Here is an 18,581-nt window from a genome sequence, read left to right as displayed (position 1 = left end):
GGTTCAGCCGTTTAGCCTGAAATGAGAGTACAGACAGACAGATCGACAGGCCGATCGACATCATTGAGATTTTGTTTGATTCCTGGTGTTCAAAACGTTTCCGTCAAGGAAGTGGAAGGTCATTTTTTACCACAATGCAATACCTCCCTTACTACCGTACGGGTGGTAATATATTGACAGTATTCGTAGGATGTATTGTTCCATCTGTGAAACGTGTTGTATAATTACAGGGATTAATAAGATTTTTTTTTAATGAACACTTTTATTTATGATTTTTTTTAATGACTTTTTCTATTGCGCAATAAACGTGTTCAGTGAAGAGTTGGAAATGGATTATCATAGAAGTAAGAAAATCAAGACTTGAGCATATCACAAGTGTATCAATGCGGCACCAAATGGATACGATTACGCAAAGAATAGAAATACGCGGGCTGCGATGGTTCGGTCATTTGATGAGGAGGCCAGAAGATACGTGACCTAGGAAAATCTTTGGCTGGCAAGCACCAGGTCAAAACAAGCGCGAAAGACCCGATGAAAGATGAAAGGTATTTAGCAGGCTTTCGAAAGAGATGCTTGGCAGAAGGACTTGGGAAGGCCTCAGGCAGCTGCTAAATGATAACGTGCTATTGTACTTTATCTAACTCAATAAATACAATATAAATCAGAAGATCGACATATGCTATGTAATACCGTTTGCATTGGTGGGAGGTTAAAATTAGCTTTATCCTTCACGGTAGTCCGCACTCCATCTCCGCCTCTTATTGAGATCAGTTATAGGTCCTCATATTTCAAGAACAGAGTGTCAAAGGAAGGATACCCATAAAGAGTGATTGAAGTGTCTGAACGAGACATATAATAGTAGGTACTGGATGTGAATGTGAAACCTTAAGTGTGAATATAATATGGCAAATTAGAGGGGAATCACGATAATGACGACGGCGTATAAAGCGTTTGACAGAGTGGGAGGGAAAATTATGGAAGATGGGAAAATAGACAAGAAATAAAGGAGAGAATCGAGAAACTATATGGAGAAACAAGATTGTGGGTAAGGATATAAGGGAAGGATTCTGGAGTGTTTTGGACATATAAAGGACTAAGACAGGGATGTCCAGGTAATAGAGATATAACAAATGACGGAAATGATGGGAAAAATAGAGTGGGATTAGGTGAGGAATACGGATGGAGTGAAATGTAGAAAGTTGAAGATCATGGGATTTGGAAAGGGGGTGGGTGGAAGAAAAAGGTTAGATAAATTAAATATTTAGGCTACCAAATGCAAAGAAATAATAGAGCAAAGGCACAACTAAGAGAACTAAGGAAAATGGGGGTAGTGGCGATGAGACAAGTGTGGGGAATAGTAGAGAGAAGTTTCAAGCACAATTTCAAAACAAGTTCGATGCAATGGTTAGAGGGGTTTCATGTATGGAGCGGATGTATTAGGGTGGAGGAATGAGATGAACTGAAAGGGAATACAAAGAAGGTACCTATTATAAATGGGTATTAGGGCTAAACAGAAGGATACCAACGCTAAAGAATGCTAAATTGACTGGCGGGAATATTCTGTAGACAAAATTAGTTGAAAATTCTTGAGTGAACAATCTACTCAGGAAAAACTTCTTGATGCATACTACAAGGCTAATCGAAAGTGAATTTAAGTAATGGATGAACTTTCAAGCATGACGTTACCGAGCTGAAGGACCTCGTTGTCTTCAAACATTCGACATATCGTATGCAGTGAAGAGGCAAACATTACGAAGGATTGAAATTGCTTCATTTTCTCTTCTGCGAATATTCTGTATTCTGTGAGGGAGAACAAGAAATTTATCGAAGCAATTTTATTTGGGAACACATATTCTGTAGAAGTTTTGCCTGAGACCCGTTTTATTGAGGGCACACAGTGCGTTCGAGATAAGAGGAAAAAATGGAGAGATACGTCATTCAATATTCAAAAAACTGAAATCTAGCATTCCGTGTGCTGTTGTCTTATCTCGAACGCACTGTAGATTACGTAAGTGCTAAACATTTCGGAACGAATATCCTTCGAGGCGTATCTTCTGAGGAATAATGTTCGAAAATGAATTTTCTTGCTGCGAGATGCGATTACATCTAGAGACCAGTCCCCGTGTAGGGACGACTTACTCCGAGGTAACATTTCCACAGGTGGCGTATTTACTTGGCGGCTACCTTGTTCGTGGATGAATAGCCTAGTTTTAGCTTGCTTGCGCAAGAATATTACGATCATACATTTTCCAGAACCGAATAATTCAAAAGGAGATTCTTACGGAGAAAATTCTTTCGTTGTCAATTAATTCACTGGACTTTCTCAGGTTCAAACTCAAGCGATCTGAGCGGAACAATTACTGAACTCCCATTAGCTTAGATTATTGCTCCTGATAATATATAGGAATCATACAGTGTAGGGGTTTGAAAACTTACAATGGCTTTATTTTTGTATTAAGAAGAGTTTCTTTAATATCCAGGGGGGATCCAAATGACCTCTTTTTTAATCTACCCCCCACCGCCCATTTAGCACAACTCATTTGTGATACCTCTTGGCAAACGTACAATGCCTAATGACGTACTTTTCAATCATTTCAATTATTTGTTCCACGATATAAGCAACTTTTAAAAATAAACAAAGAACCACATAGAAGATAATAATGGCTCGATATATTGCTATGATTCTCGACCGCCTTTCATGGATGTCGCGTACAAAGTCCCTATATGTGAACCGAACTTATTCACGGACCCCCTGGTATTATAAAGCTGCCTTAGCGAGCCGTGATAAAACGAGGTGTTTTCATGTTGCCTGGTCTTCACCTAACTCGAGAAACTTAAACGGTTAGCAATCTGAAACTTGCAGCCATCAGATTTCAGAGTTCATAAACCAATGAGTAGATATGAGCCTGGTCAAAAGTCATGTTTGCGAATATAGTTCGATCAAGTACGAGCGGAAAAATGCCCTTCCCAATAATCGTACTTTATCCTTCATTCTTGTTTTAATCGCTTTAAACGTAATCTTTGAAGACCTCCCAGTTCTGAATCCCAATACTTCTTGGGAGATCCACTCGGAACCATTAGAAAATAATGGTTTCAACTTTGACATCTTTAACAAATATTGTTTCGTTCTGGTTCGTATTGCAAATGAGTATGATTGTGCATATCTTTACCGGTTTGTAACGCCTATTCGTTTGTAGATTCAATTTCACCAATCTACCACTTAAAATTGGCAGTGTCACTCTCGTTATCGGAAATGCTATAAGTAATACAGTTTGTGGCGTGTTAAAGGAAAGTCTTTTAGGACATTGTGTACTCCGACGTGATTGGTGGTTCTTAATAGTGTCTTTTTAAATTGCGTGCCTGTTTCAGTTTTCGTTATTTTGCACCGTCCGGATCTTTATAACACTAAAGGGTTAAAGACAAAATCCACTTTTGGGATGCGAAAGCGAGGTATTCTATTTTTTCGTTTTCCTGAAAAAATATATAATATGTAGGTAATAAAGGCATCATGCAGTGTATTTCTTGGGCAGTAAAGTATCCATTATCATCTATCTTTATTAAGCGATAGAGCAAAGCAATGAAAGCTTTATAGGGGAGTCGATGGTGTGCGTCTGTCCGCCTATCCGTGAACACGATAACTGTCAAACGCTTGGACCGATTTGGTTCAAACTTTGGAGAGTTGACCTATATGCCACAAGTAATAAGCCTATTGAACATGGGTCAAATCGAATGACTTCGTGGGGTCACACCGAGGTGCTCTGCCGCTTTTTTAAACGCTCTGTATGGGTTTATTAATTATGCGTAAAATCCAGTTTAAGAGATTCCCCGTACAAAAGTTTCGTCCGAAAGAGATCAAAATCAAAAAAATTAAGGCTTAAAAAAATAGGTTTAGGGGTCGGAAAAATGAAAGTGTACCTTTTTGTACATCTGAATAATTACAGGTAAGGAATTTAATAATTTAAGTTTCATTAATTCTCACTCATTCTTATTTAAAAGAAGTACTTGAAAAGAATTAAATAGTGCGAATAAGAAATGGTCTAAATTAATTACTAAGCTTGGTTGGGTCGTTTGAGTCGGTTGAGTTTTTTTTCTAGATTGAAACAATAAGCTTTCATTGTCACTTGTAAGTTCCAACTTTTAAGTTTAAACGTTCTAAAATATATGAAAGTATCACGTATGAAATGAAATTGAAATGAACGTTTTGCTACACCACCACCTAAAATATCGCAATCAACCCAGAATTGACCTCGTTAATACGAACGAAAAAAATAATGGGGTCAATTCGGTGCTTTGAATTGCGGCGACCCTTTAATTGCTGTTAAACATTGCCCGTTAGTTGTGAGTTACTTTTTTGTAATTTAGTTCATGCAGGTCCTGCTATGGGCACGAAAAGTGTTATCACTAGAATTAGATGGTAATCGCTTCTTTAAATGTCACAATAAATGAACACTGAGAGCATTGCTTGCCCAAAGCTCTGCTTGCGTTTCGATTTCTTTACAGATGTTAAAATAATGCAAGATTCTATACCGCCAACAGTTCATATTCTTTATGGATGCAGAAAGTATCTCAATATTTGTCGGGTCACAATAAATGCCGCAATATTTTTGTGGAGGGTGAGTAATTAAAAAACGTAAACAACGAATACGGAAGGAGCTCAGAGAATCAGCTTTACGTACAGAAATAAAGCTACTTGAAACTTGAATTAAAAAAATACGCAGGAACGAATCTAATATAGTATTTAAACAATGATAGTTCCTACCTACTTTTTGTCAATCCAAAAAAAAAGCCATTGGTTTAACCTGCTGTCTAAACGTATTAAATTTTTATTAACTAATATTTAAACCACGTTCTACCAAATTAAACCAGTTTTCGATTTAAAAAAAAATGACACACTTAATTTTTTGATGCAAGGAATCTGTTCTACTTTTTTATTACCTTTAAAGTGTTCTCGTTACGTATGATATATCATCAAAATAAACATTTAAAACTCTACAGGTGTAATCATATTTCACGCATAAATTATGGAAAAGAAATGCTAAGTCATAAACGTTATTAAAAACACTCCAAACACTCTAATTGCGACAAGCAAGTAATTTGGGAGCAGAATATTTTAAGCAATATATTACGCTTAATTCTAATTGGTTTTATCTAGTAGTAGTAGTAGTTAACGAGTTTGTTTAGATGATGCTGTTTTGCATGCTCTGATTAGCCTATTTTACATGAATACCAAGAGTATAACGCATATTAATATCATATAAGAGGTGAGCTAAAGTTACCCACGGTCACATATAATTCTCTATTACTATGAAATGGACATCGCGTAACCGCATATCTCTAGTCTCCTTGAATTTATTGAACTCGAACGGTATATCTAATAACGTCGCAAATTCAATCATAGAAGATCCTCGCGGAAGAATTTCATTATAACATCTTCTTTGCCTAATCTAATGATGACCGTAAAATTGTTTTGGAACATTAATTTAAATTACCTACGTGGTCCGATATTCAGATGAAACAATGCGGCGGAAATTTCAATTTAATTAGGCTAGTATGATAATTCTACTGCTAGTCACTGAAGATTGATTAATGATTATAAAAAAAATAGAACGGCATCACGCTAAGTAATAACCATGCGAGCAAAAAAAAGAGGTAATGTATGTTGGCTGCCTAAAAAGTCACTGTCTCGCCTGCGGTTCGATGGTGAAACACGACGACACAGATAACTGAAGTGACCGAAGACAAGGGTCCTTTGTTTCGAGTTTCGCCAAAAGTGTCGCCCCCCGAATTCCGACTAAGGGAAATGTCGCGGTTTTCAGTGAGCGTAAAATTGACACTAAAGAATCTTTTCTAATGACAAGTAATTAGTTAGAAATGCGACAAGAACCAGCTTCCAGTCTTCATTAACTCACGTTACGCATGAATGAGGCGCACTCTCAAAGAAAACAATTTCAATAAACTCACCAACAAGACTGTTTTCAATAACTTCGGCACCCTCGGGCAGATTAAAGGCGAGCCCTTGCGTTCCAAGATAATAATTCGCCTGACGTTGAACAAATTTCACAAATTTTGTAAATTCCGTATCGGCCGTAGATTGTCTCGCCGTAGGAAAGAAGTCGGGTCCATTGTCGTACAATCGTTCCATCTTAACTATCCTAACGGGGCTGGTATCGTTTCCCGACGAGGAGTAGTAGTAATCCCCTAGCGTAGTTAAATATCTTAGGGTCCTGTACTTGGTGCATGGAAAAATGTCGTTCGTCGCTTTACACTCCTGCCGAGATTCCTTAATGTAATCGTCCATTTCTGACCGCACAAATTTCGCAGTTAAAATAATTGTTAATACGAAAAACTTTAAAAACATCTTCAAAATTTTGGTCTTGAAACTGTTAGCAGCACTGGTGTTATCACACAAAACTAACCTTGACTTTCGTTCATATTTATATACCTGATATAGAAAAGCAGGTCATTTTAGGGTAGTAGGAGTCTATTCCTTATTCTAATTCATCTCCTCGCGAATCGTTTTTAAGACATCTAGCACAAGCACGCCTCCGTGGATACTTAATATCGCGTTAAGCGGAAGCATTGAAAACGAAACTAAAAGAAGTAATTTAATGGAGAGAGAATTTCTTAGCTACGAAATTAGTGTTTGTAAGACGTGAGACCATTTGAACTTAGAAATTATTGTCAATGAAGGTAAAAAAGCGATTATTCTACTGATCATCCGCGAAACAATAATTCGATTTTCAAATGTAAAAAGGCTATGCGGGAAAAAGTGAACTTTACGTTTTGTTAATTACTTTTACAGTCAGATAAGCAACTATTTCCTTAATTTAAAATCATTAGCTACGGATTCTTACTTATTTGATCTGAATTATTTTGTGAGTATACCTACTGCTACAATGTGTTAGATAATGGAATCAAAGTTACAATTAGAAATGGTTGTTTATTGCTAATAAAAGTTGTATGTTGTGTTTTTGCACTTACTGCGCTGGAACGAAGCGGAAACCTTTTTTATTTCAATCGACATGAATTTATGGATCATGTTCTTAATTAAATTATTCCCATTTACAGTCAATTTTAGTATAAGCATAACAAATACTATTTGGGGATTTTTGCAGGAATAATTAAGTGAATACTAACAAAAAATACCTCTCTATACATTAAGAGTAAAGTACTACTTTATTGCTTGAAACAGAAAGCGCGATATGCCCCTGGGAGCAGTGAATGTCCTTTTTCCCACGTGATTTTCCTACAATTATTTGCATAGTGACTGGAAAAGACATTCAATAACAACAAATCAATACTTTAGTATCGACACATGAGTATTACGCACAGTTACCCCATCAAGAACGATTTTAAAGTCTGAAAGTCCGGCAGGACGCCCATTCGCACGATAGGTAACTCAAAAACTCTTTGATCTAAGCAAATAGTGATTACAATGCGGGTGTCAACCCCCTGGGACAGACTCAAAGGTCAAACATATTTTGACCAGTAAGACATGGCTTGCGTTATATTTTCAGAAAGGTGTTACGAAGAACATTCAAGAAAGAATCCACACATGTATCCAGGCATATAACCCATTCTTTTACTACTTCATTATACATTTCCGTATGGGTTATGAAATAGCGCGAGTAGTGCAGCGAACAGCTACGTTATGAATCACGTCAAAAAGTCTGACCGGCTGTTCGTCCAACCGTCCTTTCGCTCGCCCGGCTGTTCGTACGATAACCCAAAAACACTTTTTAACATATAAAGCTCGAAACTTTGTTCTATAACCTTTTTTTGCCCACAAGTTTCTTGATCGGGGCTATACTCTCCTTTAGCAGCTCTCGCCATGGGCTTCTTCTAATCGATGGTTGCGACTGTTTTTGCTACATTTTCGATTGGGAGGCGTTTAAACACATCTTTACATGCTTAACAGGTTATTTAAGAAAATGTCTTCATAATGATTAAGGACTATTTTTCACTGTAATGTCTATAGCTATCTAGTGTCATAAAAAGTTATACTAAAAAGTGCGCAAATATTACCTAACCTCTTTTTATTTAAGGGCGTGTACATTGCCCGTTCCTTGAATACGATACTTTAAATATTCGTCAAAATAATCCTAGTACAATAATAAATTATTAAAATAAAGTTTGACACTTTTGGCTACATATGTATAGTTTTGACAGTAGTCATGCATTAACAAACGTAATATAAGCACTACACAAGCACCAAATAGAATAATCCAGCATCTAAACCTGACAATTTTTGTCATAAACATTGTTAAATTGACAAATACAGGGTGACCAATAACGGCTTGAGTCGGTAAGTTACTAATGTAACTAAATTCCTGAAAGTTTGTATCGGGTGTTCCGAAATAAGCGAAAGACTTATTTTATGACTAAAAGTTCATATCAGCATAGGTGCACAAACGCATCGTTATCGATATACAGGGTGTTACAGTTTCACCGTACACTTTACAATTGTTATACCTTTAATTCTTAAACACATGCAAACACGAGATACAATTTAAAATGCGAACTTTCAAAACAAATAAACACAAGAGATCATCCAAATAAAGCCAGGACCTACTTTACCATTTAAAAAAATTTACTTTCTTAAGCTTAATTGATTTTTATTTTGTCGATAACGGTCACCTTGTAAATTCTCACTACCATTGACATTCAGCGTAACTTATATTCCAAATTTGCACTAAATATCGCAACAACTGCAGGATATATAAAGAAAAAACGTAAAAAACCATGAACCCTGTAGATCGAAACGATGGGTTTTCGGATCTACGAAGGGCCATTTTTATAACCCCTGACTGTGCTCTTTTTAATTTTGATGAAATTTGCAAAACAATTGCAACATTATTAATATGTGTCGTCGTGATCCTGATTCGAAACAAGGGTGGCATATATGTTAAGGGCTCCAGCTCTCCCAACATGTTTAAAGTCACCCTTCTGCAAGATACAATGGCAACTATTTTTTGGGACTCTCAGAGAATTTTGCTGATCGATTATATAAATAAACGTGTAAACAAATATAGCAAAAGAGCTCCTGGGCATGCGCAAAACCAAATTTTGAAACCGGTGTCACATTTGCTTTTATTCCAAGTGCCTATGTATCGAATTTCATTTAAATACCTGCATAATTAAAAAAGTTTGCATTCGGTTCATAAATGGTCGAGATGTAAAAAGGGCACTGTGAATGTTGAATCCGAGGTTGAATCGATTAGACTCGACTTTGGCATTGCGTATTATATCATATTCAATTTCATGTAATTCGGTTCATAACTAACGGAGATGTCAAAAGGGCCTTCCTTATTTTTTGGCCTACATTGCCAATTCACGAACTTCTATCTACAAATTTAATAAAGGATCCACCTACAAAATTTCATCGTAATCGGTCCATTCGTTTTTGAGATATCGTGCCAACCGGACGGACAGACACTGCAAAATTATAAACTCGCTAGGAGTTCATTAATAAGGTAACGGAGTATTATGAAAATCTGATGCATCGCCTTAGAAACGTGGAAAACTGAGGCAAATTACATCCCAACATCTAAGATGAATGGTTTTTGTAGGAAGGGGAGGGGAATTAAATTTTGTACAGCTATGTTTAAATTATTAGTCGCCTTGGATTTAACAAAACCATCAAGAAACAAATGCTAATCTGTAGTACAGTGAAGCATAAATAAATTTGGCTTTTAACCTTTTATTTACTTCGTGTTTTCTCCATATAATAACTTATAAGTTATATTTCATAATATGTCCTTCAAAATTTGTTGTATCGTTCGGATGTGTTACACCTAGAGCGTGTGGTTTCCGTAACTGTTGCTAGCATTCTAAAATGTCAAATTTATTTTTTTTTTATTTTTACACAACAGCAATTGTTTCTTGGCACTGTTCTTAAACAAAAAGCAAGAAAGGAGCTATAAAATTAAACTCTAAAGTTTTTGCAAGTTCTGAAACAAACGATTAAAAGTAAACCAGAATCAAGCTTTTGTTCATATTAATTAAAAATTTATTTGTACAAAAATCGCTCGTTGTGACATTCCATATGATCTTGGACTCAATTAATTCAAATTTGGGGAAATTGTAAACAAGTTCACTACTATTAAATTTTCATTGTTCAAAGCGAGAACCAAATCCTTATAATTTACATATTTTTGGCAGCGTTGATCAAGAATATTCCTAAAATTGTTAAACGAAAATCTTTAATTTCCAAGCTTTCTTTTTCCCACCTTAAAAACTCTTCCATAGCAAATAGTGTTTGCAGCGATACAATGTTCAAATACACTCCAGAATATTATTTGCCGTTTTCGTTTTTTGAAATAAGCTTTGCGGTTTTATAACCTATATCGAAGTGAACAAACAAAACCGCAATCAAAACGTGGATCAAATTTAAAAACTTCAAAATAAATCCCCTGTTTTATTTAATTGAATGCTCAAGGTTTTAGTTTTTAGTTAATACATTTTTGAAAATAAAAGTGTAATTTCAAAGAAATAATTAAGTTGATTCCGCAAAAAATAATCGACCAAAGCTTTGCCACAACGATGAGACCTTGTTTGTGTTGGTGTTTTTTGGGCACCTAGGGCCATTTTGTTTGGAATGCGGTAAATTCGAAGTAATTACATATTATCAGAAAATTCACGGGAGCGATGATTGGCTGTAACTGGCTGTGGCGGAATTAATTTTTACCTTATTCCGTTGCTAGAAGGGCGTTGACTGTTTCAGGTTCAGTTAAGTTCATACACTGTACAGTTGTTTTTGTACTCAGGGGTATTTTTCTTAGAGTACTCTTTTGTTTTATAAATTTAGGGAAGATTAAGAATGGTTTCTAATTTTTGTTATTTGGTGTTGGTTAGAGAGTAAAAGTGAGTAAAAGTAAGTAACATGCAGATTTTACGTTAGCAGAACGTGCAAAATAAGTATTCAAATAGCATAAAGAATATATAGATATGTAAAATAACTATACACTAAGTAAACTTAAAGTTGGTACTTAATTACCCAAAACGCGCACACAAATGAAATAGTGTTTTCGAAAAACTAGGTTTTTAGGTTTAATTATTATTATACTATTATTAAATATTATTAATAAATAAAAAAATAAAATATTAAAAAAATGCATCAAAGCACTGCAACGATTTCACAAGAAAGTATGGGTCTAGTTATTTCATATAAATTGCTAACAGTGGTATTTGCTTCTTTGGAGGTCAAAAACTTCATCACTTTTCTTTTTGTTTGTCGATTTTATTATTCCACTTTACGTTGTTATAATTTATCGTGCTGTCAATTCCCTAACTGCTGTAATTATTAGGTGCTCCATAAGCGACAGATTTTTACCATGAGATCGTAAAAAAAACAAACTTCTACTACAAAACCAGCCTGACTGGCCAAATCCTGGACTATCAAATAAAAAGCGTATCGATTTATTTTTCAGACAACAACCGAAACATAAACGTAGTTGCTATAGCATCTTATGGAGAACTCGCTCTTCTACATCTAAAGATTTTATAAGGTTTTAAGCTCGGGTTTTATTTTTATACGCCAGCTATAGATAGATACTAAAACGTAATTATCAGTCGATAAGCGCCTACTTCCCCAGACAAGAAAAAGAGCTGACTTAAAACAACATTAACATTCAGCTTTGAATGCATTTCTCATAAAAATTGATTAAAATCGTAAAGCACCATAAATGGATTTACAACAAAAACCAACTAATTAAATTAGATTTTTTCCTGTACTTTTTTGAAATACTTGAATCTTCCAAACTTCAGATCCGGTCAGTAAGCCTTGGCCCGAGGGATTGTAAGGCGCCGGCATTAACATTAAAAATAACGCCATGCATATAAACTTTTATTTTCACCCACTTTACACTGAAAAGTGACCTTCATTTGCATATTTTATAAGTACATTTTGAATGGTGACCTTCTGTGCAATCGCCCTGGAAAAATTTATGCGGTTTCTAAGGTTGTTTATTTTTTTTCGAATTGACGTGAACATCTATAATTGTGAACTACAACTAATTATGGAGATTTCGCAAAAGGTGGTACTATATACATGCTGAAAAGGACAAAGTAAATTTATTACCACTAAAGCTGTAGACAGAGCCCGATAGCTACTTTTATTTTTTTCGATTCTTTTAGGTAAGTAATTAGGGTACATGGGAGTAGGCACGTTTTTATAAGATTTATGGTGGTTTCTCAACATTAATGGTTTGGAATTGACTTTGGGTAGGATAGCGTAGTTTTCGGGATTTGAGGTATACAAGAAGGTTCCATTAGAGGGCTGGTTTCTACAAAATTCTGTTATTTTTAAATTTTTAAAGTCAATGGATTCCCAATGAAATCGGCGCTCTATATTTTTAATTCAATGTTAACGTAACAAAAAGAGCTGATTAGCTGTTTATGCCATGACGAAGGACGAGAAAGGCGAACTCAGTAATCTTGAAATCTAGTGGTTTCTAATTAATAGTTTTTATATGAACTTTATTAGTTTAAAGGAAAGAAGTCAATCGGTTAACAATTAAAGATGGCCGCTGAAACCTATTATCACCATTTTGTAGGTAGGTATGTTTAAAGAAAAATAGGGATTGGGAGAGTAATTCATTGTACTCAATTTCTTACCGCTCACTTTCACCTGTATATCTATTAGTAACGTTTAGCCAAAGTTAACAAGGTTACTTTTTCAGAAGTTGTACGATACTATCACGCTCTGAGTGTCTCCAGAACCATTTATAGATATTGACTCTGACATTGAGATATAGCTACTTTACTCTTACTTCGAACAAACATGTAACTGCGGAAGAAACTTTTGTCAGGTATTATGCCAAAAGGCAGAGGAAGATGTTAATCGTTAGATTTTTGGCGGTGGAGTTTTTTATGTATCGTAAGCAGCGGTAGTTGAGCGTGTTTTGGTGATAAGACAGCCGTCTTGCCAGTTGTACAGTTGTTGTGGATAGAGTTGTTTAAAGGGACTTTATTCCGTTATTAAAACTGCACGTTTTATTCGAGCCGAGCTAAAGCGTTTATCTACGCTTACGGAAAAGTTATTCAGAATGGTGTGTTTATCCATCGTTTTTCGTTTGTGCCCCTTTTGCACTGTCAAAGAGAAAATTTTACAACTGTAATTCAAACAAAGTCAGTGTCGTGTAAATCGAAATTCACGTTACGTGCAATCAAAGAAGTAAAGTTACGAAACATCATCATTTGTGTCTACGTTTTTGCATCAGTTATAGAAAGCGCAATTGACCGGATCCTTTGAACTTCAAGGTAATTTCGATTTCTTTAATTAATTTTTTCGTTAGGTCGCTTATTGCCTGTATTCTGGTCCTGAGCGCCTTTTTTGCAGCCTTATTTGATTAATTGTGTCTAATAATTTTGGGTTCAACAGTTATAACACTGTATCACATGATTTTTTTGCCAGTCGTGATTTTTTCGTTCAGAAAATAAGATCCATTTCGGTGTTTCTACCGGGAAAGATTCACATAACCAAGGAGGTGGCCTGAGTTGGGAAAGAATGCGCGTAATATTTGAAACTAATATAAAATCAGAAGCGATAAAACTTTGACATATTTTTAACCGCGGTAAAATGTTGACGTTTGCAAATTAACCATAGCAATTCTAATTATTTTACTACATGAAAGAAATAATCAATTTTGAAGTTGTGTTTTGGTTGAAATTAAAGTTTGTATCCGAGATGCCAGTTTAATCTTGTCAATCGTCATGGAACAATGTTGATGATTTAAAAAAGAATGAAGAAAGTTGTGCGCACGGTGGTGTAATTTTTTTAAATAATTCATTGAAGTGTTTGTTTTCGTCGTTTATCGCTTCTGTACTTTCGGAATCGGACAAAAATTTGTATAATAATAACCGGCCTTATGGCTCAGTGGTAGAGCGTTGGGTTGTAAATCCGGAGGTCGGGTGTTCGAACCTGGGTTGAGGTCAATTTTTCATCTGTGGCGGAGATGGAAATTACCTTAGACCAGTTCCGAGTATTCTACCGGCTACTCTGAATTAGGTTTTCCTGCAGTTTTCCTAATTCGTGAGGTAAATACCGGAGTAGTATAGACCAACTTAAGACCTTCAGCAGACGCACCTCTAAATAACATTATGCGGGTCACTCTGTAATTGGGCGCAAGCCTGTTGAGAGCCCAGAACAAGAGAGGGATAATAAATAAATAAATAAATAAATAAATTACTACAAAGTAGTGAGTACATTTGAGACTAATTTTTTTTGCATTTGACCATTTGTAATGGGGTGAAATGTTTCAATAAAGCCTTCAGATAACTTGTTTTTCTGTTTAGCTTTGTTTATTTTATCTTTTGTGTTTCATCATTGTGTTGCTGTAATGTGTGTTAAAACGAAGATTTATTTTCTATGCGATATCAGAAAATTATGTGCCGATTTGAATTCCAGTAAAAATTTAAAAAATCCAAATAAGTTTTGTTTTTGTTGCTTCAATGAAAATTTTCTCCCATTATCATTTTCATTATAAGTCAAAATTTAATAGTGTCACCCAAAATCGCGTGATACAGTGCCAGATTAAAAGTTGTTTAAAATGTATGAAAAAATGTACTTAATCGATACGTGAAGTGAAAATTTGAAAAGAAGGTAGCATTTTCATGGCAGATGCAGCTAAATATTTTCATGTCATCTCGTTTCGGCGCATATACTGTAACGCGGTAGAGTGAGACGCGTGCTGCGGTATCCTTTATTAAGAAGTCAACAGCAAGAAATTTAATTAGATTTGCATTTAATAATAAAACACGCATATGTACACTCTTCTTAAGAAAAATTCCCATACATTAATAAAATATAATATAAATATTTTAATGTATAATTGTATAAGTCCAGGCGTCATTTTTGCCGAAAAAATTCCTAGGAAAGATTCTTTTTCGTCAATTGCTTTGTTTTATCATCATTAACAATACCCACCATATAAAATTCTTCCAAAAATTCGACCCGAAAGTATATTTTTTCAGCTTGTCAAAAAAAATGGGACCATTTTGTGTTTTATTGCAAAATAACTCAATAACTATCATTTTTACGTAAAAAATACTCGTATATGAAAATAAAGAAAAGAAAATTTTCAATTTTACATAATTATTAACTAATGAACACTCATGCCATATTGCACACAGCAGTATATTTACTTTTCAGAAACTCTGCATACTTGTAGGGCCCTGAAATAGTAATTACCCGAAATGTTCAGGAACCAAAATGCCTTGGTGAAAATTATCATTTTCCTTTTCGTATAAATGACCAGGAAGCGATTTTTTGGGAGGTATAAGAATTATATAGCGCTAGATATGCTATTGTGGATAGAAAATAGATCAGTCTTACAAAGTCGAATTGTATTCCAGAACATGCCAGCCAGTGGCTGGAAGTGAAAGAAACATACACGTGTAAGTACCTACACATGAGGGGCGGCGCGTTGAAAATTCTAAAAACAGCGTGTGATATTGGTTTTAAAATTTTCAACAAAATTTAATTGCAGAGCTTTCACCAATGAAAATGTCCTGTCCACAGTACCAAAAACATGAGATCTGAGAAATTTATTACAGACATTAATACAATTAAGAGTGCCCCTGCAACGATAACATACATTTTTGCGTCACTGTTGATCTACTTAGCGCGATTTGATATAGTTTAGTATAATATCTGTCATTTCTACGGGAAAGCCGTTTCTAATATGCGCAAAGTGAATATTTCAATTGGTTAACCAAATTTGCCTGCAAAACTATTAACGTAGACAATTTACTTTCCCTTCGTTTCTTACAATTAACTACAATTATACCTCATCTTGTTATAATAATTGGGCTCTAGTATCATAATTCTCTGAATGGGATAGTTTCATTTTGTATTAAAGGTGGTGTACTGTTATTGCCTCATTAAATTAAGTTTCTCCTTTGATACTCATAGCATGAGGAAATTTTATTTATTAATATGCATCCTAGTAAAGGGTTGTGAAAATTAAAATATGAACTGTGCAACACACAACTTTAATTATATAACTCTTACTAGTTCTTTTTCTCATATTACATAATTCCTTTCCCAGAATTTTATATAAACAACTTTGTTATTAAAGTGTCATTACAATTCGCAGCCATCTGATACGGCAATATAATAACTGTATTCCAATTATGTTAATGTCCCATCTACTGAGATTAAAATTTAATTCGGGTTTCTTATTCTAGATATTATCATCTCAGTTAGCCATCAGTCATTGCTTTAGAGAAGTTTGCAATGTTGTTCTACATATTTTATTTGGTTATATGAGTACGTAGTATTTTGAATGTTTCGCTTTAGGGAGAACATGCAAATATAATTCACGCATTAAAATTAAATCTCGTGAGATTTTACTTAAATTGTTGATTTTTGTACCATTTTAATTATATTTAATTAAAATGTCTAATCTTCAATTCCGTAACTAATTAACGGCTTGAAGACTTTTTAGAATAGGTACCTATAGCTCGTGGGCTTTAACATTTGATCTGAATAAAACATTAGGTTATATTTGGTGAAACTAAACGGAGGCGTTCTCCGTGAGAAATAGTGCATTTTATGCAATTAATTATGTTAAGAGTGATAAAATATTCATGGCTGACGTCTTTATAATACTTCCACAGTTCCAGAACATCCAATACTTATCTAACCAAATTTTTTACTAGTAGGTACCACAGATAGCATTAACGAATGTACCTACGTCAGCATAATGAATCATGGTTGCTGATTGTGATCTTAGGTATTTATTGTAATAGAATAAAAGGTTGCAACTGGAACTGTAAGCACTAGACCTGTTTTGCTATTTTAAAATCAATGGAATTAATAAACCTCAATCACACTTGCACTTCAAAAAGTATTTGTTTTAAGAATGGGTATAGCTTCGATAAATTTCGAAGGAACTGAAATACATTATGTATTACAATTTAGATCAAGATGACAAGATACGTTCTCCGGCATCCGTTTGAAAGACCGAACTTAAGTAAAGAACGAGGAGACCAAAAGAGTAACTCCCATCTGGTTGCTCTATCAGGCGGTTAGAGATTCTTTTTTATTTACTTAAACGTTTGTACTCTTTGAAATAAGTTTTCTTACTTCACGGTTCAAATTCTTAAAAATTTTCTTCACTTCCTTATCTTCATAATCAATTTTCATTTTTCTTATAGTTGTCACTTGATTGACCTTCTCTCTGTTTATCTTCTGCTTCAAAAATCCTGTAGCATAAATCTTCACTTCTTCATTTGGTGTCGGTATTGTTCAACTTCTTTTTTTCGTTTTTGTCGAATTTTTCTTCGCGCAGTAACTTGGAATATTGTGCCTTGAATTTTTGTCTTCTTTTCTTCTGTTAACTACCGTTTATGTTCTTTAATAACCTTCACTTCTTGTTCTAACTTCTTGTACATGTACATGTTTTGTAATAACATTACTTTTTTTTCTTCCTTCATATATTTTTGCTCCACACTTGTTATTCTCTTTTCTTGTATCTTCTTAAGTTTCACATTGAATTCTTGGGCTAGCAAAAGACCTTAAGCTCTGATTAGCCTTTCAAAAATATTTTTCTGGTTGCTTACAAATTGTTATTTCTTCGGGATCTCCTACCCCCTCCAACTTCCCCAAACTGACTGCTTGGCATTTCATTCTTTCTTTTTCTTGATCTTCTTGAATTTCTTGCTTCACTTGTTTCAAATCTTCAATTAAATTATTAAAATGTTCTTCTTCCTTGTGATTAACTTCTTTACTTTCTTTAATTTGTTTAGTTACTACTTCTTTTTCATCTTCTTCACATGTTTTCTTTTCTGATTTCCTTCTAGTTTCTTCATAATACCTTTGAATTTATTAAATGTTTACTTGCTCCTTGCTTTGGAACTTCTGAGGGACTAGTGGAGCTCCTGGTCCGAGACTTCGTAGTCTTCCGAATTTCTATTAATATTTTGATTCGGTCCCTTCCAATCTTCCTGGTATCTATTCGAGTCGCCTGGTTTCTATTCGAGTCGTACCTTCCCCTCCTATTGTTGTCATATTCTCCTCCAATGTAATTCACCTGTCTTCTATTATCATCTCCTCTGGTATCTTGATTCCTTGAATCTGAATTGAATCTTGGTTTTTCTTCTTCATTAGCAACTTGAATTGGTTCTAGAATACTCGTCAACTGTGATCTTGTGTTTATTGCTGCCGACACTAAGAAAATATGTTCAATCTCTCTGTTGAACTTGCCATTTAATTTCCTCCTCCTCTGATTTTTTTTCTAATCTTCTTCATACCTCAGATCTAGTAGCATTCTAGTTTGGTGCTGAATTTCTTGCCTATTTTTCAGTATCTTGTCTTATTAGTGTGCAGTGCACACCCTTGTCTTTATATAACTCCAAATATACAACCCTTCTATTATTTTTTGTTCACAAACTTTATTATATTTCTGGTTTTAGCATACGGATCTCGCACTAAACAATACGATAATTCTTTCTGATCGCTTCTGGATCTCAGATGACTAACAGTTCCCGAACCGTCCATCGAATTAACTATTGCGGAACGCGCACCCAGCGCTTTAGTGGCCGAAGACCTAATTTAACCGTAACACCATCTCAGCGCT

General features: G+C 34.8%; 1 protein-coding gene across 2 annotated transcripts in view; it reads right to left on the bottom strand.

Annotated features, from left to right (window-relative positions):
* The window catches only part of LOC116177290, a 54,462-nt gene that overhangs the window by 7,493 nt on the left and 28,388 nt on the right, over positions 1-18,581 (bottom strand). Inside the window, exon 1 of one of the 2 annotated variants that reach the window (XM_031496225.1) lies at positions 5,962-6,421. The exons of the other annotated variant lie outside the window; for it this stretch is intronic. Within the exon in view, the coding sequence (XP_031352085.1) occupies positions 5,962-6,358 (397 nt within the window). The 5' untranslated portion in view covers positions 6,359-6,421. Of the gene's footprint in view, positions 1-5,961; positions 6,422-18,581 lie in introns of those variants that run through there. 2 annotated transcript variants of the gene reach the window in all.

This window comes from Photinus pyralis, unplaced genomic scaffold (assembly GCF_008802855.1).
Source record: "Photinus pyralis isolate 1611_PpyrPB1 unplaced genomic scaffold, Ppyr1.3 Ppyr1.4_LG7, whole genome shotgun sequence".
Lineage (NCBI taxonomy): Eukaryota > Metazoa > Arthropoda > Insecta > Coleoptera > Lampyridae > Photinus > Photinus pyralis.
The sequence above is the reverse complement of the archived record's forward strand: the minus strand, read 5'-3'. Positions and strand labels throughout refer to the sequence as shown.